This window comes from Pteropus medius, unplaced genomic scaffold (assembly GCF_902729225.1).
Source record: "Pteropus medius unplaced genomic scaffold, Ma_sr-lr_union100, whole genome shotgun sequence".
NCBI classification, from domain to species: Eukaryota; Metazoa; Chordata; class Mammalia; order Chiroptera; family Pteropodidae; genus Pteropus; species Pteropus medius.
The window spans coordinates 3424925-3452202 of record NW_024350319.1 but is presented as its reverse complement, the minus strand read 5'-3'; the positions used below and the strand labels follow the sequence as shown (position 1 = coordinate 3452202).

Sequence of the window (27278 nt, the reverse complement as noted above, 5' to 3'; positions counted from 1 at the left end):
AAATGATTATAGCAAGGTCACAGGATATAAAGGAAATGTACAAAATCAATTTCTTTTCTTTATACCAACAATGGATATTGGAAGTTCAAATTAATAATGCAGTACCATTTACATTAGCATCGAAACCTTGAAATAGTTCTGTATAAATCTATCAAAAAATACATAGGACCTATATGCAGAGAAATACAAAACTCTAATGAAAGAAGTCAAAGAAGATCTAAATAAATGAAGAGATAGTCTTGTTCATGGATTGGTGTATCTTCAGAATGAGTTGACATGTAATTACAAAAAAAAAAATTAAGATGTCAGTTCTTCCCAATTTGATTTACAGATTCAACACTATACTGATCAAGATCTAAGCAGCTATCTTGTGGATATAAACAAACTGATTCTAAAGTTTATATGGAAAGACAAAAAATAAAAAAGCCAACACAATACCTAAGAAGAACAAAGTTGGAGGACTGACATTATTCAACGTTAGGACTGGCAAAAGAATAAGAATAGACATATAGATCAATGGAGCAGAATAGCCCAGAAATAGACCTACACAATTATAGCCAACTGATCTTTGACAAAGGAGCAGACAATTCAACAGAGAAATGATAGTTCTTTTTTTTTTCAACAAATGGTACTGAAACAATTGAATGCCCATATGCAAAAAAAAAAAAAATAGACACAGACCTTAAACCCTTCACAAAAATTAACCCAAAATGTATCATAGATCTAAATGTAAAATGCAAAACTATAAAACTCTTAGAAGATAACATAGAAGAAAATCTAGGTAACCTCTAGTTAGGTGATGAGTTTTTAGATAAAACACCAAAAGAATGTTGATAGTATGTACCTGCATATAATGTGATGTAAATGGAATCTTCCTCCCCAAAAATCATGACAACAGTTTAATTATGGGGGGGCGGGGAGACAAACTTCATAACAGAAGCATATACATTATCACCACAATCCTATGATGTAGGACCTCTTTTAACTAGAAGAGATTTGAGCATATTTTTAGGCTAAGAGAAAAAAATCTAATGGAGAGCAAGAGATCAAAGAGCTAGGTTAGAGATGGGATGGTTGATCAAGCAAGGTTCTAAGAGAATAGTTTCAAGCTTTCTTCTGTATCAGAATCACCTGAGAGGGCTTATTAAAATGCAGACCCCCAGGTCTCACCTATAGATTGTGATTCTGTAGATGTGGGCTGGGTATTTTTTTAATGGAATAAATTTGACATGTAACAATGTGTAAGTTGGATTGGGGATGTTTAACAAGCATCCCAGGTGATTCCCGCATAGGTGATACTAGGAAGCACAGGTTGAAAAGCACACCAGGACTCAAAGCATTAACCTTGGATGGAGAAAAGAGAAAATGCTGCGGGATATGTGTGGGCCGAGGCACTGGTGGAGTTTTATCTGGTGGCTTTCTTTCTGTGAGGTAAGAGATGATACCTCCATGAACAAGGGGCTATTTGTAGCAGGAGGGTGCTAGGGAAAAGCAGTTTGGTTGGAAACAGAAGTGGTAGAAATGGGAGAAGATGCTTGCAAAGGTTAAGGGAAGGGGTTAAGGGAAGCAACCTTGAACCTAGAGATCAAAATTGTAAATATTATCTCCTTGTGAAGGATGGAGAACAAAACTGCCATTAGTTTTCTACAGAGCTTAAAAGGAAAATGGGGGGAGAAGAGCCTAGAAAGAAACCAAAAGATAACGAACTCCCAAAATTATAATTGTGAGGATCTTGAACATCCCCACCTGTCTCTACGAGGCAGGTGGCATGGTATAAAATGCACAGGTCCTGGAGCTAGCCAGACTTCCTGGCTTCTACCACTTAGATAATTTCTCTATGCCTAGCCTCCTCGTTTGTAAAATGGAGATAGCAATAGTCTCCACTTCACAGACTCACAGTAAGTTCTAAATAAGTTAACATGTATAAAGTTATTAGAACAATGCCTGGATGTCATGGCAAACACTCAGATAAATGCTAGCTTACTCACATTCCACAAGCGATATTCTGCTTGAATTTTATACAAATAAATCAGTTAATATTATTTCAAACATAGATACATTTGTCTCCATTTTACAGAGGAGAGAACTGTGAAATGAAAACAAGTTGTTTGTCTAAGTCTATAAAACTAGTATGTGAGCAAACAGAAACTGAAGACCAAGTCTCCAAACTCCAACTGCGTTTTCTGACTGTCTATTCTGTGCCAGGTATTGAGGAAGGTGTTTTCTAACATGTCAGAAATTGTCATGTATTTCCCCTACTATCAGTTGAGGATGCTGAGGATAAAGTTAAATGCTAAATTATAAAGAGGTGGTGAAACCAGGACTGGTGAGAAGTCAGGCTGGTTCCAGAGCGAGCACTCCATCAGTGACGTCCACCATCTTGGTGGAATCTGCTTTAACTAACCACACCATCCTGACAGCCTCTTGAGGGCTACATTCCAACACTTACTTAAAGCATCTGTGAGGGAATACAGAGATAAAAGAATCTCAGTTCTGTCCAACAAAAGCTCATAGCTTTGTGGAAAATATAAAATAAGTATGTAAGAAGCTTCAATACAAGGTGAAAAGGTGCTTGAGAACTCGGGGAGGGATTCTTTCCAGGTAGAGGTGCCACTGGGAAGATCATTGGATTGGGGGTATGGATGGGGGATGAGCTGAGTGGAGAAGCAGATGTAGGGAACGCCCAAGAAAAACCAATTATTAAGCCAGCGTGTGCAGACTTGAGGAAGGTAAGACTTGAAAGAGAATTTGGTGTCTGTTTGCAAGGAGCTGGGAACACGAAGCTAAAGGGTTTGAACTTTAATTTTGTAGGCAACAGGGAGCCATGAGAGTTTTTTTGTTTTGTTTTGTTTTTAGCAAGTGCTTCTTAAAGTTAATGTTTTGTTTTGTTTTGTTTTGTTTTTTGCTTTGTGATAATTGAAAATTCACATGCAATTATAAGAAATAAAAGATCTTAATTAACTTTTACTCGGTTTCTCTCAATGGTAATATCTTGCAAGCTGTAGTCAGTATCACAACCAAGATACTAACATTGATACAATTCATTGCTCTTATTCAAATTTCCTGTGTTTTACTTGTACTCCTTTGTATATGTACTGAATCCTATGGAATTTAATCATTTGTAAGTTTGTATACCTACAACTAGTCAAGATACAGAACAGTTCCATCACTCCAAGAATCTTTCACGTTGCCCTTTCACAAGCATACCCACCTTTCTCCCATGCCCCTTCCCTCATTCCTAACTCCTACTACTACTACCATTTCTATAATTTTGTTATTTCAAGAATGTTACATAAATAGAACCATATAGTATATAATCTTTTGCGACTGGATTTTTTTACTAACCATAATACTCTTAAGATTCATCCAAATTTTACCTGTGTCAATAATTCTTTTTTTTTTTTTGAGTAGTATTCCATGATATGAATGTACCATAATTTAACTATATACCCATTAAAAAATGACTGGATTGTTTTCAGTATTTGGCTACTATTAATTAAGCTGCTGTAAATCTTTGTGTGCAAGATTCACAAAGTAGTGTTCATTTTGTGTGAACATAAGTTTTCAGTTCTCTGAGATAAATACTTAGAAGTGCAATTACTGGGTTGTATTTTTAGTTTCGTGACAATCTGCCAAACTGTCTTCCGGAGTGGCTACCATTTCACATTCCTACCAGCAATGTACGGGTGATCCAGTTGCTCCACATTCTCATCAGGTTTTAATGTTATCACTATTTTTTGGTTTGGCTATTTTGATAAAAGCATAGCAATATCTCACTGTGCTTTTAATTTGTGTTTCTCTAGTGCTAATGTTGTTGAAAAGCTTTTCATCTAATTATTTGCTATCTGTATATCTTCTTCACTGAAATATCTATTTGCATCTTTTGCCCATTTTCTAATTGGACTTTTTTTATTACTGAGTTTTGAGAGTTCTTTATATATTTATATCTACATATTAGTCCTATGCCAGATATGTGGCTTGCAAATATTTTCTGCCAATGTGTACCTTTTCCTTCCATTAGCTTTGCAGAGTCTTTCACAGAGCAAAAGTTTTTAATTTTTGTGAGGTCTAATTTATCAATTTTTTTTAATGGATTGTGCTACTGACGTCAAGTGTAAGAACTCTTTGCCTGGACTTAAATCCTGAAGATTTTTCTGTTTGACTTTTTTCTAGCAACTTCATAATTTTACATGTTACATTTAACCCCCTTATCCATTATAAATTAATTTTTATAAAATGTGAAATTTAGGTTGAGATTTTTTTCTTGTTTACTTGTTTGTTTTTGTCTATGGATGTCCAATTGCTCCAGAGCCATTTGTTGGAAAGACGATTCTTCCTGCATTGAATTGCTTTTGCGCCTTTGTCTAAAATCAGATGGACATATTTGTGTGGGCCTATTCCTGAATTCTCTCTTCTATTCCATTAATTTATATGTCTATCCAGCAATATGACACCGTCATGATTAATGTAGCTATATTGTAGACTTAATATCAAGTAGAGTGATTATTTTCACTTTATTCCTTTTTTCAAGAGTATTTTAGCTACTTTATATACTATGTCTTTTCATATAAATTTTAGAATCAGCTTGTCTATGTTTACAAAAAAATCTTGCTAGGTTTTTTGACAAGAATTGCATTAAACCTATAGATCAATCTGGAGAGAATTTATATCTTTACTAAATTGAATCTTCTAACTCAGGAATATATTAGGTCTCTCCATCTATTAAGGTCTTCTTTGATTTCTTTTATTAACATTTTGTAATTTTCAGCATTTAGATCCTTTATGTGTTTTGTTAAGCAAATAAAAATATTTTATTTTCTTTAGAGTGATTATAAATCATTTCGTGTTCTTAATTTTTGTTTTCACATATTCCGTATTACTATATGAAAACACCCTTTTACCTTCAATTTATGTATGTCTTTGAATGTGAAGTGTTTTTTCTCACTTCAAATACCATATTGTTGACTTGTGTTTCTTTTGTTCTTGCAATCCACTCTACTAATCTGCCTTTTTAATTGGTGTATTTACCAAATTTATATTTAAGGTAATTCTTGATATATTTGAGCTCAAATATGCAATTGTATTATTTGTTTTCTCGTTTTCCTCTGTTTCTCTTTTCTCACCTTCCTGTGGGTTACTGAAACATTTTTTAGGATTTCATCTGATTTACCTTTAGTGTGTTTGAGTATATCTCTGTATAAAAAGTTGTTGCTCTGGGTATTTCAATATGCATATATGACTTATCGCAATCTATTGGTATCAACATTTGACCACTTTAAGTGAAGTATGGAAATCTTACTTCTATTTAGAACCCTTTGCCTTCCCCAATTTTTAATATTGTTGCCTTTGGCATCAGATATTGTTAGAATCTGTGTTCCAATCAACAAATATAATTGTAAAAATTCATGAGAAGAAATATAGTCTATCATATTTACCCCTATTTTTACATATTTTGATATTCTACTTTCCTTTCTGAAATTCCAAGTTGTCCTCTGTTTGAAACATTTTTGTTTGTCATTCACTAAAAGTAGGTTTGTTAGCAACAAATTCTCTCAGCTTTTCTTCATCTAAACACGTTACTATTTCCTCATTGCTCTTAAAGGACCATTTTGTTGGATATAGAATTTGCAGTTGACAGTGCTTTTCTTTCAGCACTTAAAAAATGTCATGCCATTTCCTCTGGCATCTATGCTTTATAATCAAATATCTGCTGTCATCCAAAATAGTGTTCCTCATAGCAATATGTTGTTTTTTTCTACCTGCTTTCAAGAGTTTTTCTTTGTTTTCAGTTTTTAGAATTTAATTACAATAGTCCCTCATTCTCAGTTTTACCTTCTAAGATTTCAGGTACCCACAGTCAATCATTGGCCAAAATTATTAAATGGAAAATTCCAGAAATAAACAATTCATAAGTTTTGAATTGCATGCCATTCTGAGTAGCATCATGAAATCTCCTGGGACCTGTATCATTCCTTGTCTTGCATATCCACACTGTATATACTGTATATACTACCCGCTTGCTAATCACTTAGTAGCCATCTTGGTTATCAGATTGACTGTTGTGGAATCACAGTGATTATGTTCAAGTAACCCTTATTTTACTTAATAATGGCCCCAAAGCACAAGAATAGTGATGCTGACAATTTGGGTATGCCAAAGAGAAACTATAAAGTGCTTCCTTTAAGTAAAAAGGTGAAAGTTCTCAACTTAATAATAAATAAAATTAAAATTATATGTTGAGGTTGCTGAGCTATACAGTAAAAACAAAACTTCTATCTGTGAAATTGCCTAATTTATCAATTTAACATAGGTTAAATTGAAAAAAACATAGTGTGTGTGTGTATATATATATATATATATATATATATATATATATATACACACACATATATATACACACACATATATATACACACACATATATATATAGACCCTATATATATATATAGGGTCTGGTAATATCTGCAATTTCAGGTATCTATTGGGGGTCTTGGAACATATGCCCCACAAATAAGAGGAGACTACTGTTGGTGTCTTGGCATGGATTTCCCTGGAATTATCCTGGTGGAGTCTGCTCACCTTCTTGGAACTATAGGTTTGTGTCTTTCACCAAATTTCAGAAGTTTTCAGCCATAACTTCCAATACTCATTCAGACCCACTCCCTTTCTCTCTCCTTTTGGAACTCTAATGATACAAATGTTGGAATTTTAGTTACTGTCTTACATGTCTTTGAGATTCTCTTCATTCCTGCCCAGGTTTAATGTCTCTCTGTTGTTTACGTTGAGTAAATTATATTGCTTTATCCTCAGTTCACTGATTCTATCCTTTATTCTACTATTGAGCCCATTTAGGAAGTTTTTAAAAGTTCTATTGTATTTTTCAGTTCCATAATTTTCATTTAGATCCTTTTTATATACTTTATTTCTTTGCTGAAATTTTTGATTTGTTTCAAAAAATTTGTGCTTGTTGAAGTATTTTTATGATGGTTGCTTTAAAATCCTCAGATAATTCCAGTACCTGGTTCATCTCAGTGTTAGTTTCAATTAATTGTCATTTCTCACCGATATATCTCAAACTGTGGATTTTAACTTGCCGATATTCGTTCCAGAACTCTGGTCTAGCCCATGCTTTTGAATCTTCTAGCCTAGTGCAGTGCTGGTTCCCTGGGATAGGTCTCTTCTTAAGGTAAAATATTTTATACTAGCTTTTGAGGTATAAGACTCAGTTTGAATGTAAGAGTTATGGTTTTATATTTGTTTTATTCCTTGTAAATTTTATTTAATAATTTCTTAATTTGACCTCTCTAGCAGTTAAAGATTTTAACTTTGGGATATATCTTTTTTCTACCCCGAAGGTTCTACCCAAGCAAAACAGCACTTTCATTTCATCTTCCTGACTATGTTTTGTGGAGCTTTTTTCATTTTTCTATCTTGCCATATATTTCAGTTACTCTGATTTCAATAGGCAAAGTGAATCTTGTGGTTTAGGAGGAATAGGCAATACTTTCATTATTACTTGGAATTCTCACCCTACTTCCTCCCAAGTTCTGCCCCTAATTTATTTCTTCCTGAAACTGCTCTATTCTCCAAACTGAAATCTGCTCTCCTTTGGATTAAAAAGTTTATGACCTCTTTCAGAATATCATGTTCTGAATGTTCAAAGACTATAGGATTATGTGTATACAGTCTTCAGCATTACTATATGAAGGTTGATAGCTGTCATTTATGGATTGTCTATTGTGTTAAATATGCCTTCTAATAGTGCTTCAGTCAATACCTTCTTGAATCCTCTCCATAATTCTTTCTCATAGGTATCAGTTCCTCCTTTATAGAAAAGTAATATCTCAAGATCCTACAGTTCAGTTATATTAAAGTGTATTCAAAATAAGGAAAAGGAAAATACACAAACATTCTAAACACAGTTTTTGCCTCTAAAGCATGTGCCCTTGATCTCCTCCCAACATGGATGTGCCTTTGGGTAAGAAAAAAGCTACATTAAAAAAGTCACTAATGAATAAGAAATAGAGTATCAGCTTAATGACATAGAATGATAATACCAGAGAAAGAAATTTTGGAGTCAGGAGAAATATGTTTGGACCTAGGTCACTCATTCATGACTTCTATAACCTTGAACAAGTAATTTTACCTGCTGCATTAGTTTACTTTTGCTGTGTAACAAATTACCACACACTTTATGGCTTAAAACAACACACCAAACTACAGAAACCACAGAAGTCTGTGGGCTGGACTGGGTTCTCTGCTTAATCACGTCTGTTGGCCGGTTTGTGGTCTTATACGCAGTTTCAAGAGAAGAATCTGCTTTAAGTTCATTTCGATTGTTGGCAAAATCCAGTTGCTAGCAAGTATAAGCTCGAGGTCCATGTTTTCTTGCTGGCTGTCAGGGGCCACTCTAGGCACCTAGAGGCTGCGTACATTCCTGCTCTGATTTTCTTAAAAGGTTTTTGTGATGATCAAATGAGACCCAATGTACAAGGAGTGGTGATAAATGTGATAGATGCTAATGCCACTGGGTTTAGAGGATGCTCCTCAATCCTCTTACATAGAGCCTGCCCAAACTACAGGAAATCCCAACCAGAGGTAGGTTCTGAAGCCTGTTCTTATAACAGAAGCTCAGTAGTGCTAACCCCACAGGGGCCAGTGCCTGTAAAGCCAGGAACCCACCCACCCCGCCCCCGCTCTGCCCTGCATTGGGCTGTGGGTACTGGTACTCTCAGGTGTGGGGGACGCCGGGAAGATCGTGGGGGGAGGGGTGGGAGCACATCTGGGCTCGGCCAGCCTTGCACGGCCAGTCCTCCCCTCTGCGTACTGTGCAAGTGGAGTCTCCCAGTCTGCGCCCCCTGGTTCCAGTGCTCCAGTCGGAGTCCAACAGTTGGAGCATTTCTCTCGGAGCCTCCAAGCGTGCTGGTCATACCTGGCTGCGCTCCGCTTGCCGCTCCAGGCACGCGACTGGTGCCGCGTCTACTGCCGCCGCCAACACCGCCTGGGCGAGGAGCAGATTTGCCCGCTAGCGCACTCGGTTCTCTTCTAGCAGAGAGGTAAAAGCCAAAAGCAATTTTCTGTCTTTTGCGGGGAACTAGAATGCGAGGTGTAGCTGGCTAACCAGCCTGGGTTGTTGTGGATGAGAACTCGTAGACACATTGTCCGCCAAGCGGGTGGGTACACATCCCTGGATGACACGGGGATAGTTGCTGCAGGCAATGGGTCTGTTGGCAGAACGAACCGAGCATCTGGCCCCTGTGGGCTCCTTGGGCGCCCCTTACCAACCCCATGACCACACCCTGGATCGCGGTGTTCGCGGCAACCAACCCTTGACTGCCGTAATGGATCAGTATCAGAGACGCTGACAGATTTTTAATACCCAAGGAAAGAGTGCAACGAGGGCTTTTTCGGGGAGGGAAGGTTTGGTAACATCTCTCGGATGTGTGCGTTTTAAGGGTTGGCAAGCCGTCCGTTTTTACAGTTTCTCATTTTGCAGCTAGTAGTGTGTTGTGCAAATAACGGGTGTGTAGCCACTGAGTAAGGCGTCCTTGGAGGAGGTGGTGAGCGAATCTCCGCACCTGCACTGCCTTTTGTGGGTGCCTGAGGTGGGCAGTGAGCCAGGCTCTGCCTCCGAGGAGGGAGGATGTGGGGTTTGGGGAGTGAGCTGAGACCCTCCCCAGCATGCCCTGGAGAAGCTGTCCAGGCAGATGCTGTGACAACATTCCAGGTTAGAAGTCCAATCTCTCACTCTCCCTTTCTTCCTCCCTAGGCTTCGCCTGCTTCTGGCTCGGTGCCACAGAAGTTGTGCGAGCATCTCCGCACCAATTTCCGACAATGGGCAATTCCTGCTTTGGCTTCAAGGAAAAGCTGATGCAGCGGCTGCGGCCTCTGCCCACTCTGCTGATCATCCGCGCCTTCGTTCCGCAGAGAAGGAACAAAGATTACTGCGTGGTGATCCTGGGCTCCACAGGCGTTGGCAAGAGTGCACTGGTGAAGAGATGGGTGCGCGGCAACTTTCGCGACAAGTATGTACCAACCATGGAAGACACCTACCACCAGGTCCGCAGCGGCAATCGCGGCACCGGCACGCTGCATATTACCGACACGGCTGGCGGTCATCGCTACCCGGGTTTGCAGCGCCTCGCCATTGCCAGGGGCCATGCCTTCATCCTGGTCTACTCGGTCACCAAGAAGCAAACCCTGGAGGAGCTGAAGCCCTTCTATGAGCTGATCCGCGAGATCAAAGGTAGAAACCTGCGTAAGTATCCTATCGTGCTGGTCGGCAACAAATGCGATGACAGTCGCCGCCGAGAGCTGACGGCGAGGGATGGCGCTGCCTACGCGATGGAGTGGAATTGCGCCTTCCTGGAGACCTCTGCCAAGAAGGATGTCAATGTGCAGGAGCTGTTTCACATGCTGCTGAACCACGCGAAGAAGCCCACCACCTGCCTCCAGCCTAACCAGAAGAAATCCCAGATGCCCAAGGTGGCCGAGAAGCTGCTCGGCAAGTGCATCGTCATGTGAGCCCTGAGTTTTAGGAGCCCCGACCTTCTCCGACAGTGTACAGAAAACGTGGACCAATGTCAGTGTAATGTGTCACCTGTACATGACTGACTTTTGTGCTGTGGTTTGGGTTGTAACAGCTAGACGTCAATAAATGTCCCTCGTAGTTAAAATTTTTTCTTTTTCCCAGGCAAGAGAATTCTGATTGTTACAACATTGATATTGGAGGAAGAGGGGGGGAAAGGAGCACGGTGCGTTTAAGGAATAAGACTTGACTGACGTCAGAGATTAATGTTTGCAAAAGAGAAAGAAATAGTAAAATGAATTGAAAGATGCCACTACCCTTCTTGTAACCCTGTTATTGTGTATTTTTAAATATTTCAAGTCCTGTAAACACCTAATCAGATCTTTCCATTGTGTACGTAATTGTTAAGATGTGTTTTTGCAACAAAAGCTTTGACAGATGACTGTGAGATAAATATACTTAATAAGATAAATAAATGAATATTCTACAACTGAGCATTGAAGGTGGGGCAGAGAAAATGATGAAAGTGGAACCTGCTTACTAAAGATGTGCCAGTTTCCTAAGTCATTTAAAAATGTTGGGGTATTCCGCTTAGCAATTTTAAAAAGTATAACAGTTCCATGACTTAATAAAGCTTTTCCTGCATGCAATCGGCTGTAATATTTTTTTTCCCCCACTGGACAACAAAAAAAATTACCCATGACATTAAAATTTCCACCACATCTGGGGAAGGTTTTTAATAAGAATTTCACACATGGATGCCCCTGCCCTCTTGAAATGAGCCAGTGTGGGGGTGGTTAAGGGGGTCACAGCAAAGCAGAGCTGGTTTGTATCCATAATCTTTCCTGGACCGATGTCTAGAAACACTCCAGGGGTCTTTGAAGAGGAAGCTCACTTTTTTGCCATCTTGGAGGTACAGGTGAAAAACAAACCTCAGCCTTTGGTTCCTTAAAAGTCTTTCCTCAAGAAGTACAAAAGATATACTGGATATGGATATAGGGGGTTGAAAGGTAAGGGGAGAAATGGGAGGGATTTGAAATTTGAGAAACAAGTTGAGTTTTAAAAAAGATTAATTTTATATATTTGAACATAAATTTTTGAGTGAGGGACTATATATATATCTACACACGTCTTTGCTTTCGAGTGTTTTTTTCAATTGGAGGAGGAAGGGAAAACTCAATGTGGTAATTTTTTCCCCGTAAAATATTGAACAAATAATGAGCAATTTATATGTTTTTAAAAACGGTTTCATATAGCTTGATTTTCAGGGAACAAGCACACTGTTGAGACAAAAGCATAAACATTTATTTTATAATAGTATGATCAAAGTTTTGAGCTTAGAAAATCCATTCAGTGGTTTCTTTTAAATAGTCAATTAAGATTTTTCCTATTCATTTTCAAAGCGATTCTTCTCGACCACTAGAAAATACCTAAGTGCTCTTACCATATTGCTTTTTATGTAATCTATTAAAAAATAGGTTTTAGTTAAAGTTCCTAATGGAGAAATTTTATTTCTAAAAGAAAAGTACTCTATCTTGACTATTTTCCAGGAGAATTCTCCTCAAAAAATGTATTGCTTTTGTCACTCCTTGTAGATGAGCAAGGGATCTTTGAAACCAGGTTTTCTGCTCCAGAGTCAATACTTTTAACCGCAATAGTATACTTCCACTCTAAAACAACTAGTCAAAGGACAAATAGCTGACTTTTCTGTTCTCTATTTGTATTATACAGATGTGAGAAAAAAGCTTCCTCAGAGCCTCTCTAGAATCCAGATGGGAGGCAAAGAAGCAAATCAACAATTACAACACGCAGACAGGGGTTTAGAAACGGGGAAGAGCAACACTTTACACAGGGCAAAGGAGAACATTTCCCGGAAGAGATCACGTGGCTGGAACCTTTCATGCCTAGTAGGAGTTGGTTTATGTGGAGTGGGTGTGGGTGACAGAAGAAGACATTTCAAGCAGACCAAGCAATGCGAGCAAAGATCTGGACAAAATGTGGGGTCTGAGAGATCACAGTGTGTTTCCAGAAATGGAGCAAACTGTGGAAGAAGGGCTTGAAAAGTTGAAGTTTAGAATCCATCCTTTAAAGGTAATTACTAAAGGATTTAAACAGATTTGATCATATTTGCATTAAAAAGAGATCATGCTAGAGCCTCTGTAATAGGTAATGAAAAGAGGCAGGTAGACAAATTTAAAAACAATTGGAAGAGTGATTTTGAGTAAATACTCTAGGCATTGCCAGAGGGAATGGAGACAAAGGGAGGTACTGAGAACTATTTAGTAGGGAGAACGGCAAGAGCTTGATGATGTACTGGAGTTTGGAAGAAAGAAAGAAGCCAAACATGAATACACATTTTTGAGTGTGTTTCCTGGTAGGTTATAGGGTTTATAGGGTCATAACCAAGTTCAGAAGTTCAGAAATAAAAGCCAATTTGGAAGGAACATCTATTTGCACATGCGCATGAGGATAATAAGTTACATTTTGGGTAACATAGTTGCCAGGATAGCCGGCTGGAAGTTTCCAATGGGAACTAGATTGGGATGAGGATTTAGAGACAACCGTTTGTGCATTTTCAGCATATAGCTAGCTGTGGAGAGAGAAAAGAGGCAAGTTAAAAGGACTTAAGACAGAATCCTGGGGAACACAAGCACTTAGAAAGCTACTGACCCAGAGGAAACTGTGAAGGACATTTAGAAGTGACCAAAAGATAGGAGGTAGCTCGTAATGTGCAGTAATAAATGCCGAGGGAGAAATTAGTTTCAAGGAAAAGCATTTATCATAGCAAAAAAAAAAAAAAATTGTAACAAATAGAATAGGATGAGGATTAGAAAGTGGTACTTAGATTTAGCACTTAGTAGATTCTTGGTTCCAGCCTAGACAGAGTAGCCCCATACCTCCCAAGTACTCCTTCTTAATATGAAAATAACCCTGGACATAACACAGCAAACAAGCAAAAGAAAATATTTAATGGTGGAAGTAAGTGGAATGCTTGGAACCTCGGGATGTGAGAAATGACATCGTGGTGATTTCTCTGAGTTTCCTTATTGTCTCCCATACATCCTACACAGGATAACGCAGAAGCCTCCAGGTTAGACCTGCCAACAGGCATGGATTTAAAAAAAAAAAAAATGCGGGAAAAGCACATTCGCCCCAGCTAAAAGCCCAAGAAATGGGGGGTTTAATAACGGAAAACCTTTTTGGCAATACACACCCTACTCCAATAGCAACATTTCTGCTCTTCCTGCCCGCCTTCTCTCTCAGAGGGAGCTGGTCTTTCACCCCACTATACCTTGCCCTGTGGAAGCAGATGGCAGTGTTTTGATGTCCTGTTCTGGTGTTGGACAACATCTACCCCCGAGTGGCAGATTTCCCCAACCCCTTCCATGCTGGCACGGGGGTGTCAGTAGGGCTGAGCAGGAAGCTAATGCTCTCAGTCCCCTTCCAGCATTGTGTCAGCAGGTGCTTGGCTTGGCAGGGAACTGAGCCTCCATCTCCACCTGTCAGCAGGGAGACTGAATGAGGCGGTGCATGCAGGGCCAAGCAAGTCGGCCCTCTAGTTCTCTCCCACCCTCACTCCACCCCCACTTCTATGGGTCTCACTTTCCTTGACCACAATACAAAAGTTTGGGACAAGATCCCCCTAAAAAATCACAAGTGAGACAGAAACTTTACATTATTGTTGCTTGGATGGGAGCGGGGAGGATATAAACCATTCTAGCCATTCTTTGAGCTAATAGTAGTACTCAAAGGTGCTGAAACCTTTGCTTCTATTTTTTCATTACCCAGTGTAGTAGTCTATAGCCTTTGTGACTTCTGCACCTGAAATATGACTAGTCCAAAGTGAGATGTACGTCAAGTATAAAAAATATACTCTGGACTTACTATGAAAAAAAGTATGTAGAATATCTCATAATTTTTATATTTATTACATGAAATAATATTTTAGATATAGTGGATTAAATGAAATATATTATTTAAATTAATTTGGTGTTCCTTTTTACTTCTTCAAATGTGGCTACCAGAAAATTTTAAATTATATTTGCAGTTCAGTTTTGTGGCTTACATCGTATTTCTATTGAGCAGTGCTGATCTATTTAAGAGTGGCTATTGGAACTAATTTCTAATTTGAATTTGATTACATACCTTAGCCAGGATCTACAGTCAAGTGTTGAAAAATGTTAGCATTTATTTAAAATAATGTGTGTTGTCAGATGTCTAAGTAACTTCACAAAATTCGAGATTAACAGAAATGTAACAAAATCCACTGAGAGATAAGTTTGTATATAACTGAATTTGAATAGTACATCTATAAGCTACATTCATAAACCTGGGTCCACAGGCCCAGAGCTTAGAAAAATAAATATGTCAGACAGTGAATTCAGGGAATTGGTGAAGATTAAAATAAATGAAAACTGAAAATACGCCCACTACACTAATATTAAATTTCTCAGGCTGCTGATACTGAAAAACCTGCCATCCATTTGACATCGAAAAGCAAAAAAAGAAAGAAAGAAAGAAAGAAAGAAAGAAATAAAGAAAGAAAGAAAGAAAGAAAGAAAGAAAGAAAGAAAGAAAGCAAGCTGATGTGGAGATACATACAATTTTGTAAAATGAGATACAATAAATTTAACTATTTGACATCAATATTGTGGGTATATGTGGGCATGTTCCATAGCTGCTCATTGGTTTTGCTCTCCAGGTTAATGGATGTGGCCTGGAAGAGATCTCACGAACTCAGAATAGCATTAGAATTCCCCATGTTCTGCCTCCAGATTCCCTTTCTAGTATCCTCTGTGAGCACATCACACCATGCACCCTTTCCCCAACCAACCTAGACAATTTGCTGTTCTCCCAAGTAGCCTATGTAGTCTTTCCTTCGCTTTTTCTTCACACGAGGTAATTTTCTTCCAATTTCCTTCTATCAAAATTTTATCCACCCTTTAAAATACCAAATACCACTCCCATTAAAGGCTTTCCTGTTTTTTAGTAATCATCCATAAATGTTTTTAAGAGTTGGCAATATGCTGGCCCTGTTGCCTCCACCTTCAAGAAGTGAGGAATCTAACAAGGGAGACAGGGAAGAAAATTAAAAAGCACAGCACAGTGGGATAGGTGCTCTAAGATAGGTCTATTCTCCACCCTGCTATCATACCGATCTTTCAAAAGTGCAATTTGCTTAAACTGCTACTTTAAGAGCCATCATTTGCCAGATACTCTGACAAATGTATATAACTATGTGGAAAGAGATGTATATGGATCTTATCTCTGCCACTTATTGTGTGTCTGTAAGTCAAGCACTGAAGTTCTCTGGACATTGTTTTCTTCAAATATAAAATGGGGATGATAATAATAGCTTCTACCTAGGATGTTTTTGTTAAAAAGATTAATACTTGTAGAGTACTTAGAACAGTGCCTGGAACATGATAAGCAATCCATAAATATCAGCTATTGCTATTATTAACAAAAGACTGGAAATTGCTTTAATGACTTAACATGGGCCCAGGTATATTAAAATAATGAAGTAATATGGGCCGACACACAGTATCTCCAAGATTTATTTTAAATTTACTTCCATTTGAGGGGGGAGAGAGAGAGAGAGTGTGTGTGTGTGTGTGTGTGTGTGCACGCACGTGTGTGTGAATGTATGTGTGTGTTCGTTTGTGTAATAAAAAACTTCTAGAAGAGTATTCAAGTAATTGTTACTAGGCATTGGCCCTGAGGAGGGAATGGCAATTTAGTGGGGAGGGATCGCCCACTTTTCATTTTATAACCTTTAATACAGTTTGAATTATATTACCATATGCATATATTATTTTTCACATTGGGGGGGAAGATAATTTTCTTATGTGTCTTAGCAGGAAAGGACAGTGTGGGGACTAGAATCCAAGTTTTCTAACACCAAACACAGTGCTTTTTCAATTTTATTTAACATTAAAGTAACCCCAGAAAGGAACCACATGGTCTAATTGAAAGGAAAGAACTATAAATGTATTGCGCATCTAGCATATGGCATTTAACAGGTGAGGAACAGATGAAGCTCAGAACGGTTAAATCAATAACCTAAGGTCACATGCTAAGGCCACTGAAGCTGGGGTTCTCCCCTAGATCCGCCTGAAGTCACCCAGATGAACTCGGGGTCAAAAAATATGAGTTTAATCCTGTATGCTTCCTTCTTTGCTTTTTTTGCTGTTCACAATTTTGTAGTTGTATATATAAAATAAAATAACGTCTGTGAAAGCAATACTCACAATAACTGGCACATAGTGAGCCCTCAACTGCTTAGTTGAATTGGATTGATGCTTCCTTCCCTCTTTACTTGTCTTGGATATTTACTCAAAGACTAATGCAAATGTCATTCTACCCAAAACTCCCTGCCTCTGGACTCTGGGAGATTATGTTCCCGTGATATTTGCAGGAGAAGCACATCTAAAAAATTCCATTTCTAAGAGCTCTAAACTCAGGCGTGGGAGGTAACTAGCCTGCCACATTAATGCATGTCCTCCTGTTTACTCCTTTTGCTCTGAAAGCTCATGTGGCCTCTTCGTAAAGGTGGTCATTAATTTAGAGTGGGAGAGAAAGAGAGGGATTGAGAGAAATTAGTCGTAATTGCAGTCCTCTATTAGTATGTTTTTCTCTGAAACCTGGAGCTGAACATTGTGAAATGTATTTGTTCCCAGTGTAATTTAAATGTGAATTAAGTAGTGCTATGAAGCCGGGCTATTTGAGAACAAGGCAATTTGTCACATGTTTGAAATTGTTGCTTGAAAATGTCCTGCTGGTAGAGGCACTCCTTAAGGTACTAACTTTGATATCAGTTCTGCCATTCTTATCTAGCTGGAAGCCTCTGGAAACTTCTGTGGACTGTACCTTTTTTTCATCTTTAAAATGAGAGGATCTCAAACTCGAGGTCCACAGGGGGCGAGTAGGGAGTCTAAATGATGGTGTAAGGGAAGGTTATGTCCAATCTGTAGTGAGATGCCTCTACTAAATTCTATTGGGAAATGTGGACTCAGTGTTACAATATCTTTTTTCTGATTTTTATGGGAAATCTGACAATTTTTAACTAATTGGAAACTGTTTATAAAAAATTCTATTTGGATCTAACTATGCCAGGGCTGCCAGCCACGAGCTAGACACCTCAGCCTCAGCCTGGAAAATACAGACAGCTCATTACCATTCAGACATCTTGTAACATCTTCATTATTATCTGGGAGAATAAAAAGTATTGAAGTAACTTCCTTACAGTGCTCATAGTGGCATTATGATGGAGGATGGAGCTAGAAGCTCTTGATTGAGCCCCATTTCTATTCCGTAGTTACGCTGGGATTTATCCTCTCTAAACCTCAGTCCTTTATCTGGAAGATGGTGATACAACCTCCCTCCTTGCATCACTGGGGAATATGAAATGCGTTTAAAGCTGCGAATATAACACAGATAGGAGGTTATCAGGATTATTGTTTAAAGATGGAAGGCGACAATGATTCAGAGTAAAAAAAATTGCCAAAGTTTATGACAGGAGAAATACAGGCTCTCTTCAGTGATGCATGATGACAGAGCCTCAAGAGCATAGAATCTGGGGCCAGACTTCCTGAATTTGAAGTCAGGCTCTCCTGCTTACTAATCATGTGAATTTCGCCAAGTATCATTATTTCTTCATTTACGAAATGCGGGTAATAATAGTTCCTCCCTTAGAGTGTTGTTACTTATGTGTCTAAAATGACCTCCACTGGTGCCGACCTACTTATGTTCACAGTTTTGTAAAATCTCCTCCTCTTGAGTGGGGTCAAAGAGAGGGGACTGCGACTTGCTTCAAAGAATAGAATACAACGAAGGTAATGGGAAGTCACTCTTGTGGTTATGTTACACTATATAAGACTCTGCCTTGACAAGCTGAAGCTTAAGCTCTTTGTGAGCTCAGTGAGGTAAGCAGCCATGTTGGAGAAGCCCACATGGCGTAGAACTGGGAATAGCCTTGGACTGCGGATGGTGTTTAGAACACAAAGACAGTCTCTGGTCATCCAGCAAAAGCCTGGAGCCCACAGTGATACAGATGAGGAAAATAAATTCTACCAACAACTCGAATGTCCTTAGAAACATATTCCCTAGATGAGTCTCCAAATGAAAATGTAACCAGCTGACACCTTGATTGCAGCCTGGTGAGACTGTGAGCAGAGAATCCCGTTATGCTACGCCTAGCCTCCTGACACATAGGAAATGTGAGGTGATAATTGTATTATATATTATAAGCTGCTAAGTTTGTGACAATTTGTTACACAGCAATAGAAAATAAATAGACTTATAGTGCTGTTATGCATATTATATGAGTTAATATTTGTAAATGTTTTCATTTTAATGATATAAAAGTATTGCCATGATCATATTCTCCGTGACCAGTTTATTATCAGGCCCTCAAATAATGTTTCATTCAATGCTGTTTTGTCATAATGTAGATGAGATGCTGTAGAAACTTAACTCTTGTTTATATTGATTAGCCTATGGTAAAATTGGTTTTGTTATATGTCATTTCACCGCAGTTCCAAGAACCTATCGACAACATTAAGTGAGGACTTACTGTACCAGCTGAGCTGCTAAACTGTACTAGAGACATGTGTTACCCCTTTAATTGTATCAAACTCAAGAGGAAACGGTTTACATAAAAGACCCCATTCTTGCTCTCACTTGGTAATAATAGCACTCAGTACCCCAACTCTCACCAATAATTTCTGAGAGCACCTTGGGTTACAATTATACACAAACTGATCAACAAACTATAGTCCGACTTGACATCGTCCATGTTCTTCTAGATCTGCTCAATCCCCCAACAGGGAGCTCCAAAGCCAAGTTCACATGATGCTCTTCTCAATGCTGGAGAATGTAAGGTTTTCATGCAGAAGTTGAGATAATTGCCTTGTCTCAAATCTGTGCACTTTGTCATCTGGTCCCCAAAGTGGCATGACTTATTCTAAGAGTCTAACCAAACCTCTTGTAAAAGCATAATCTTATCCTCTAGCCCTAAACCACAGCTCAAGAGAAGACCCAAACTTTTTTCTCTTTCTTTGCAGCCCGCTCACCCACATCTTTTCTTTGCCTAACTCGGTTCATCCCTAACTGCTTCAGTTAAACCTTCCCTGAGTGTCCAGACTAGGTTATATTCCCATTGTAAATTCTCATCACATCCCATCCTTCCCCTTTGCATTATTATTTGTTTAATGGTTTTTCCAACCAGATAGACTTTAAAATTATGAGCATGAAGTCATATGTGGCTTTTGCTCACTGGTGTAGTCCTAATGTCTAGAATGATACCTGGAATTTAACAGGTGCTAAATACATGTTAATGAAGGAAGCTACATTTTATACAGGAAATTGAGGTTCGGGAAAAGCTAAGTCTCTTCCTAAGGCATGGAGCTAGTAAGAAGAATCAAGATTCAAGCCTAGATTTGCCTGATTCCAAAAGCCCTGATTTCCTGCCCACGAAAACCAAGAGCATAATCCCATGTTTCTACTTCCCAAGCTCACTCTCTCAAGGGAGAGCACAATTCAAACAAATCTGAAGGTAAGATCTTGTTCTCAAGTCAGAACTATCAACCAACTTTTCTGTGTAGATCAAAAATAAGAACTACAAATGCACTTGAAAATGCAATAGCCTGATTGTTGCCAGGAAATTTGTCACTTTATGGTAGGTCTGAAGCAGAAAAACTTCCTGGGGTGTCAGATCTTAGGTAACAATTTCCTAACATAATCAGAAGAAAAGTTCCCAAGTAGCCTTCTTACTTCCCTAGAACACAGTGGGGGAAGATAGTGTCACCAAAAGGCCTTGGAACTGCTACACGAGGACAGGCCAGTAGCTTGAAGAGGTCATGGAAGTTTCCATGTGTGGAAGAAGAAAGCAGGTTCTAGATCCTATAGCATAAGCGAGCCACTTAATGGGGCCCCTAATCCAAATGGAGGTATTTGAAAAACACAACATTATTAGTAATAACCAACATATATTGGGCTCTCCATCTACCCATTTATTCAACCATCCATTCATCCATCAAATATTTACTGGGGGCCTACTAGGTACTGGGGTGTACAATGGTTTAACTCCTTAACTTGGCCTTCCAGGTCTTTGTCGATTGAGTCCCAGTATACTGTCTGTGTGCTTTTATTAGCATTTTTTTTCTCCTCAAATCTTCATTCCACAGATATTTATGAAGCGCCAACTCTGTGCCAGTTTGGCTCCACGCTTCTCTCCTATGTCCCTTTACTCTCCACATATTTCCTCTACCCCAGACGAGTCTCGTGTGCTCCCACCTTTAAGTTTCTGTCCCTTGGCACGGTCCTTACTGGGCCCATTGCAGAACACCCAGTGCACGTGCAAAATCTTCCCAGAGACTTTCACTTATCTCTCCATTTAGAGCACATGTTTCAGAGACTTAGGCAAGTGCCTTACTCCCTCCTTGCTTCAGCTTTCCCATTTAAATAATGAGAATTGTAGTAGAAACACGTGACTTCTTCTCTACATTCGTTGTAAAGATCAAAAGAGCTAATAGATGTAAAATGCTTGGAACAGTGTTTGGCATAATGTAAGCATTCAAGAAATGTTCCTTATTCATATTAGAGACTGTAAATTTCCTAAAAGTAGGACCCTAATCTCATTCTATTTTATTACTCCTGTGGGACCTAGCATCTTGCTTTGCCTTCAGTTGAATACTGAATGAATATTTGAGTAAATGTATGAATGAATGACTGAATGAATGAACCTTTACTGAGAATAACCCTCGCCCTTCTGGGCACCCTGTGACTGTAAAGTGTACCCACATCATTCATGTGGTCAGTATCTGTGCTAATCATTGTGATCATAGGCGGACTGTCAGTAGCCATACAACTCTGCTTTTGCTTTGGAAGCACTGTGGGGTAGATGCTTGATATCCTGCCCCCCCCCCACCCTCCTCCACCCCCTGCTGGATTCTACACTGTTCATGTTTTTCCGTGGCAGAATGATTACCTTATATTTTCCAATCTTACTAATTTTCTTGGCCACAAGCCTGAAGAAAATTGCATTACCCCTTTCGCTTTAAGCCCACACATTGTATTATCCCAAATGAATGTCACGACCGTGGTTGAATTGCAGGGGGGCCGCCTATTCATTTTATTTGCAAGTTAGAGAAAAACAAACAAACAAAGGCACAAAATAACCAATTTATTTGCATGACCACTATGTGCAGGGTACTGTGATAACATTTTCATACTTTTATCCTGGTGAAAAATGTTAAAGACACAGAAGCTGTGTGGTCACAGTCAAATCTATTTGTCCCTCTATGTCTCAGCTTGTTTCCCTAGGCCACACTATTTTCCGCCCAGATGCTCTCCTATTCTCTGGCCTGTCTGTCAATTGTCTACTGGAAAACTCTACTTGCACGTACAAAGTGGAGTTATCTCCTACCCTGAACTGCTCTTCCACCCATGTCTCTGCCATCCACTCAGCTGCCCACATCAGAAACCCGGGGAATATCCTCCATGACTGCTTCTCTCCTCACACGTAATTCATCACAAAATCTAAGTGCCTTTAACATTTTTTCACCAGGATAAATGTAGAAAGAGAAGACTATGAACAGATACATAAATATTATATGAGCTTTTTCTCTCCTCCTCTGGAGGAGGAATAGCAGGCACTCCAGGGGTAGAATCACAGGCAATCATGTTTTTTGTCCCGTGCTTAGCAAATTGGCCATGTTCTCTAAAAATCTCCCCTGCTACTCTTGGTCCCCTCATCCTGTGTAATTTTTTTTATAACACTTATCATCGCCTATAGTTATGTAATATTTATGTATTTGTGCATAGTGTCCTCACCCTACTCTCCACCCCATCAGAATGCATGTTCCACGAGGAGAGGGGCTCAATCCATTGCATTCATCTCTATATCCTCAGCACACGCGCATACGCACATACGCGCACAGGAGCCAGAGACTCTTTCGAAGCGAAGGATTATGTAATAAAAGAATGGTTCAGAAAAGTTGAAGGAGAGGGAAAATGAAGGCAGGAAGATGGTATAATTAGGAAGATTTTGATTTCAAAGAATATCTGCTTGTTTCTGAAGCAGATATTACTTATAACTCCTTTTACATTTAAAATAACACATGCTCACTATAGGAAATTTGGAAAATATGGAAAAGTGTAAAGATGAAAAACACCATGAGACCAATACTCCAAGGAAATTCTTGTTAACATATTTATTTATTTCCTGTTATTTTTCTAGGCATAAATCCTCTAGGTAGACTGAGAGATAAAGAACAGATAAAATTGACCCATAAAATTAGAATTGTATTTTATTGCTTGTGGTTTTGGAACTTGGGTCCTCCCTCTGTCTCCCATGTTCATATTGGGCATATGTTTCCCATGCTGCTAAACGTTTCTTTAAACAACGACATATTTGGCTAATTGAAATATGATGTAATTTACAATTGTTGGATATTTTCTTTGGTTCCCGTTTTGTTTTTGTAGTTGTAAATAGTGCTGCAGGGAACAACTTTGTACATTAACCTTAGCCCTTGTCTCTCAATATTTCCTCAGGGTCAGTCCCTAAGAGTGAAATTATTAGGTTAAGGGATATGAGCATTTTTAAGGTTTTTGATCTGTATTTCTAAATTGCTTTCCGGAAAATTTGCAGCAATTTGCATATCTCTAGCCCTGGGTAAAATTCCACTGGTGGATTGCAGGTTTCGCATCAGCTTATACATATCGAGCCCTGAGTTGTGTCAGTGATTCCAGACAACAGTTTCAAACTGAATTTCAAGTAATTTGACTTGCACTATATGTCAGATCAGGACAGTTCTTTCTTGATGCCAGATTTGCACAGTGGACCAGGGATTGGATGAATGAACATTTATATTGTGGGAGTAGAAATAAAGGCTGATGTCATTGAGCTCATTGCCTGACAGAAAGGAAAGCAAGTTGGAGAAAGTTCTTTAAAATAACAGCAGAACTGACTTTTCAGACACCTTATTGTTAAATCAGCTTAACACAGGCAATCCTGATTATTTGGGATCTGATGACCCTGAATTTTTATTCTCTGTCTGTTTCCTCCTGATCAGCTGGGATTTGACCAATTCACTTTTCATTAACACCTCCACCAGACACTGGAAGAAGGAATAAGAGAGAAAAAAAAAAGCTACCCGGGCTTCTTTTTTGATTGGTAGGAGGATAAAATTAGAAAGTAAGTAAACACTCTAATAATCTCTGCTCTCTTTGGCCCTCAAATCACAGAAAATCAAGAGAATGTTTTAGAAATTATTGGGAAGGTTTTTCTTTCAATAACAAAAGATGACTGATTTTTCTAGCTTAGTATATTATATTTCTAATATTTTTTAAACCTCTATCATACAGAAGGTCTCATGTTTCTCCAAGAAACTCCCCAAGATTTTGTCATACCTCATCCCACTCATCTTTATAGCATCCACAGTTTGCTTATCTATCTAATGAGTAGGAAGTGGTGAATCAGGTGACTGTCAACTCTAACCCCAATGATTCTTTGATTGTAACATCTCGATCCAGGATGAATGCCCTATGGAAAAGATTAAGGAAGCAAAGGACCCTCTCTCCTTAGCATTTCCTGTAGACAAACTATAGTTTCTTCCTACAACAGTTACATTGTTCTAAGTGTGCTACAAATATTATCACATCTGGTCCAAATGAGGATAGGTACTATTAACGGTGCCACAATTTACAGATGAAGAAATCGAGAAATTTGGGCAAGTTCTCATACACAGTAAGTTGCAGGGGCACATTTCAAAGGAAGCCAGCCTGGCCCCAAAGTGAGTGCTCTCAACCCCCATGCTATAGTACCTCCATAATAGCCTTTCTCAATTAACCTCTGGATGATTCAAATCCTGTTGACTCTTCTTCCTGATATTGACAGGTCTATGTCTTTCCTGCCTCATCTGGAAAATGAGAACATATGCATACCACACTGGGTGGTGTGAAGCATAAATAATATATTGTTTGTGTAAAAAAAACACAAACTTTATTCATTTATTGGCGTTTGCTAGCTGTGTGACCGTAAGCAAATTTACTTACTTTTTCTATGCCTCATTTTACATATCTGTCAAATGGGCATGATTCTAGTATTCATTTACATGTATTAATGCATGTAAAGTACTCAGAATAGTATCTGGTATAGTAAAATTACTTTTAAGTTTGTTAATACCATTCTATTACATTATATTATAAATTACCTTTATATGTCAGACACTGTGCAAAGCATTGGAGAAACAAGGTTAAACAAGACAGGCAGGCTCCTCCCCTCAGGTCTAACAGGGGAAATTTTTTAAACAAATGACGACAAATGATAAATGTTAGGAGTATTACAAAGAAAAACTATAGGTTTCTCTAGGAGCATTCAATACAAAGTTCAAACCAGGACTGGGGATCAGAGAAGTCTTCTGTAAGAAAATAATTTAGGAAAGCAGACACTGAAATCTTAATTTCTTCCCAGGAATATTTCTCCTTTATTTTTATTGCCTCTTCTGTTTTCTTCACCCCACCATCCAGTCTGTGAACAAGGTTTACAGGTCTTAATTCTAAAATACGCCCCAGTTCTCTTCAATTCCACCAATACTACCCTCGTCTGAACCACCACCATGTCCACACTGCCTTCTGTAGGAGTCTCCAAAAGTTCTCCTCCCATGTTTTCTCTTTGTCATCTCTACTAGCTAGTCTGCACATAGCATACAAGGTAATCTTTTAAAAAATGTAAATGTAAATCAAAATATTCCATTGATACTTAATCTGAGCCCCTTACCCATGGCTTATAATGTCCTAGATGATCTGCCCCAGCCACCTCTCTGACCTATGGTATACTTCTCTATTGCTGTCTCTGTGCGCTAGAAACCTAGGCCTTCTTTTTTTCCTTGAGTTTACGAAGCTCGGTTCTGCCTCAGGTTCTTTATACTTGCTGCTGCCTCTATTCTTGGAGTGTCTTTTTTTATCGTTCACGTCACACTAAGAGGTGATCCAATCAATGCATACCGCCCTCTTTCACGCAACTACCACTCTCCAGAGAGCCTGGCATTCCTATCCCATTACCCTTTTATTGCCTTCTCAATAACTACCATAAGACGTTATCTTGTCCGTTCATTGTTTGCTTGTTTACTCTGTCTCTCACTGTTAGAATATGAGATTCGTGGGACCAGGGTCTCTGCCTTTCCATTCACTACTGCCCCCAGCATCTAAAACTCTGCCTGGCACATAGTAGGCACTCAGTAAGTATTTGTGATTTGTATGACTAAAGTTAATTTAAGCTAAATCCTAAAAGAAGAATGAGTGTTAACCAAGTGAAGATGAGGAACAAGAGTCTTCCAGGTAGGAGAACAGTATGTTCGAAGGCCTAAGGTGGAAAGAGGTAAGGTATCTTAAGTGTACTAAAAACAAGGCCAATGAAGCTGGAGTTCAGAGAGTAAAGGATGACATGATATAAGATGAAGCTGGCAGAGTAGAGCCAGTGCATGCCAAGCCCTGAAAGCCATGCTAAAGATTGTGGACTTCTGTACTGGCAGTAGGAAGCTGTCTCAAGACTTAAGCAACAGGTTCAGGTTAGTTTTTTTAAAAAAGAATTCTCCGTGGCAAATGGATGGGTTATGTAAAACCAGGTCATAGCTCCCTTTCCCTTGCCTCAATCTTAACAAAAGCCCTGTGGAGTAGACAAGAAAAGTAAGATTATCTCCAAACTGTAGATTAAAAAAGCAGAGATTCTGAGACCACAAACTAGTTGCTGATGGTCAGGGTGACTTTATTCTGGCCTTTCCTGGCTCGAAGCAGACATGAACAAAAGAAACAGGGAGGTGATTAAATGCTCACCCATCTGAATGCCCTTGGTGTCTCTCCTCCCTGTCCTAAGGAGGGAGGGCAGTGGGTACAACATACATTAGAACCTTTGCTTGTAATAAATCTTCTACTTCCTTGTGAAAAGACCATCATGAATCTTGTTTCTTAGAGAGCTTCTCTGCTCCGTGAATTTTAACAACCTTCTTTAGTGTAGAAACGTGGCCTCTTGTTGTCCACGTTAAAATTCAAATCTTGAATGAATAGATATATTATACCACTGGGCTGCAAGAGGCCATTCATCCATCTGCCTCAGTTTAGGTCAATCTTTTTCACCTGTAACTGATGAGTCCTCTGCCCTGGTTTGCTCACACATCATTTTTCTCCCCCTCCTCTCCCGGAGAATGATTAGAGCCCAGAACTATGGCTGCTGCAGGCAGGAGGAAGGGAAGCAACAAGCAGTTAGTTACTGAGCGCTTACTATATACCAGGCTTCGGGTGAGGTGCTGTGCATGCCGAGTCTCATTTAATCCACTTACGACAATCCTTTCTCTGTTTTGCCAATTAACAGACCTAAATCACATTTTTCAGGTAAAACATAGCAACACGTTGGAAACAAAGTCAATATTCTCTGTTTTGACTACCCCTATGCTGGATCCAATCCCATCATCCCTCACATTGTGAGAACCACTTCACAGGTGACTCAGCCTCGAGCTTTTCTCCAAACCATTCCATGCTCCATTACCACCAGAGTCATCTGACTGAAGTACAAATCAGGATTTTTGCACTGCTCAGAAATACTCCCTGGCTTCCTCTGCCTGCAGTTTACTGTTCAATAAAGAACAAAACCAACCATGCTAGAAGTATAAAAATAGAAAATGGCCATAAGGGCAACGGGAAGGGAATGGTTTATAAGGCTTTCGTTGGGAGAGCAGTGGTGGGGGTGGGG

General features: G+C 39.0%; 1 protein-coding gene across 1 annotated transcript; it reads left to right on the top strand.

The window, feature by feature from the left end:
* Positions 1–8894: 8894 nt before the first annotated feature.
* On the top strand, positions 8895–11178 carry DIRAS3 (DIRAS family GTPase 3). Its single transcript, XM_039838470.1, has 2 exons — positions 8895–9056; positions 9770–11178. Exon 2 carries the CDS (start codon positions 9835–9837, stop codon positions 10522–10524), a length of 690 nt encoding a protein of 229 aa, XP_039694404.1. The 5' UTR covers positions 8895–9056; positions 9770–9834; the 3' UTR covers positions 10525–11178.
* The last annotated feature ends 16100 nt before the right edge of the window (positions 11179–27278 follow it).

Bases quoted from the DNA above. Each gene is read 5' to 3' on its own strand.
- DIRAS3 (XM_039838470.1), top strand. From the start codon at position 9,835: ATGGGCAATTCCTGCTTTGGCTTCAAGGAAAAGCTGATGCAGCGGCTG.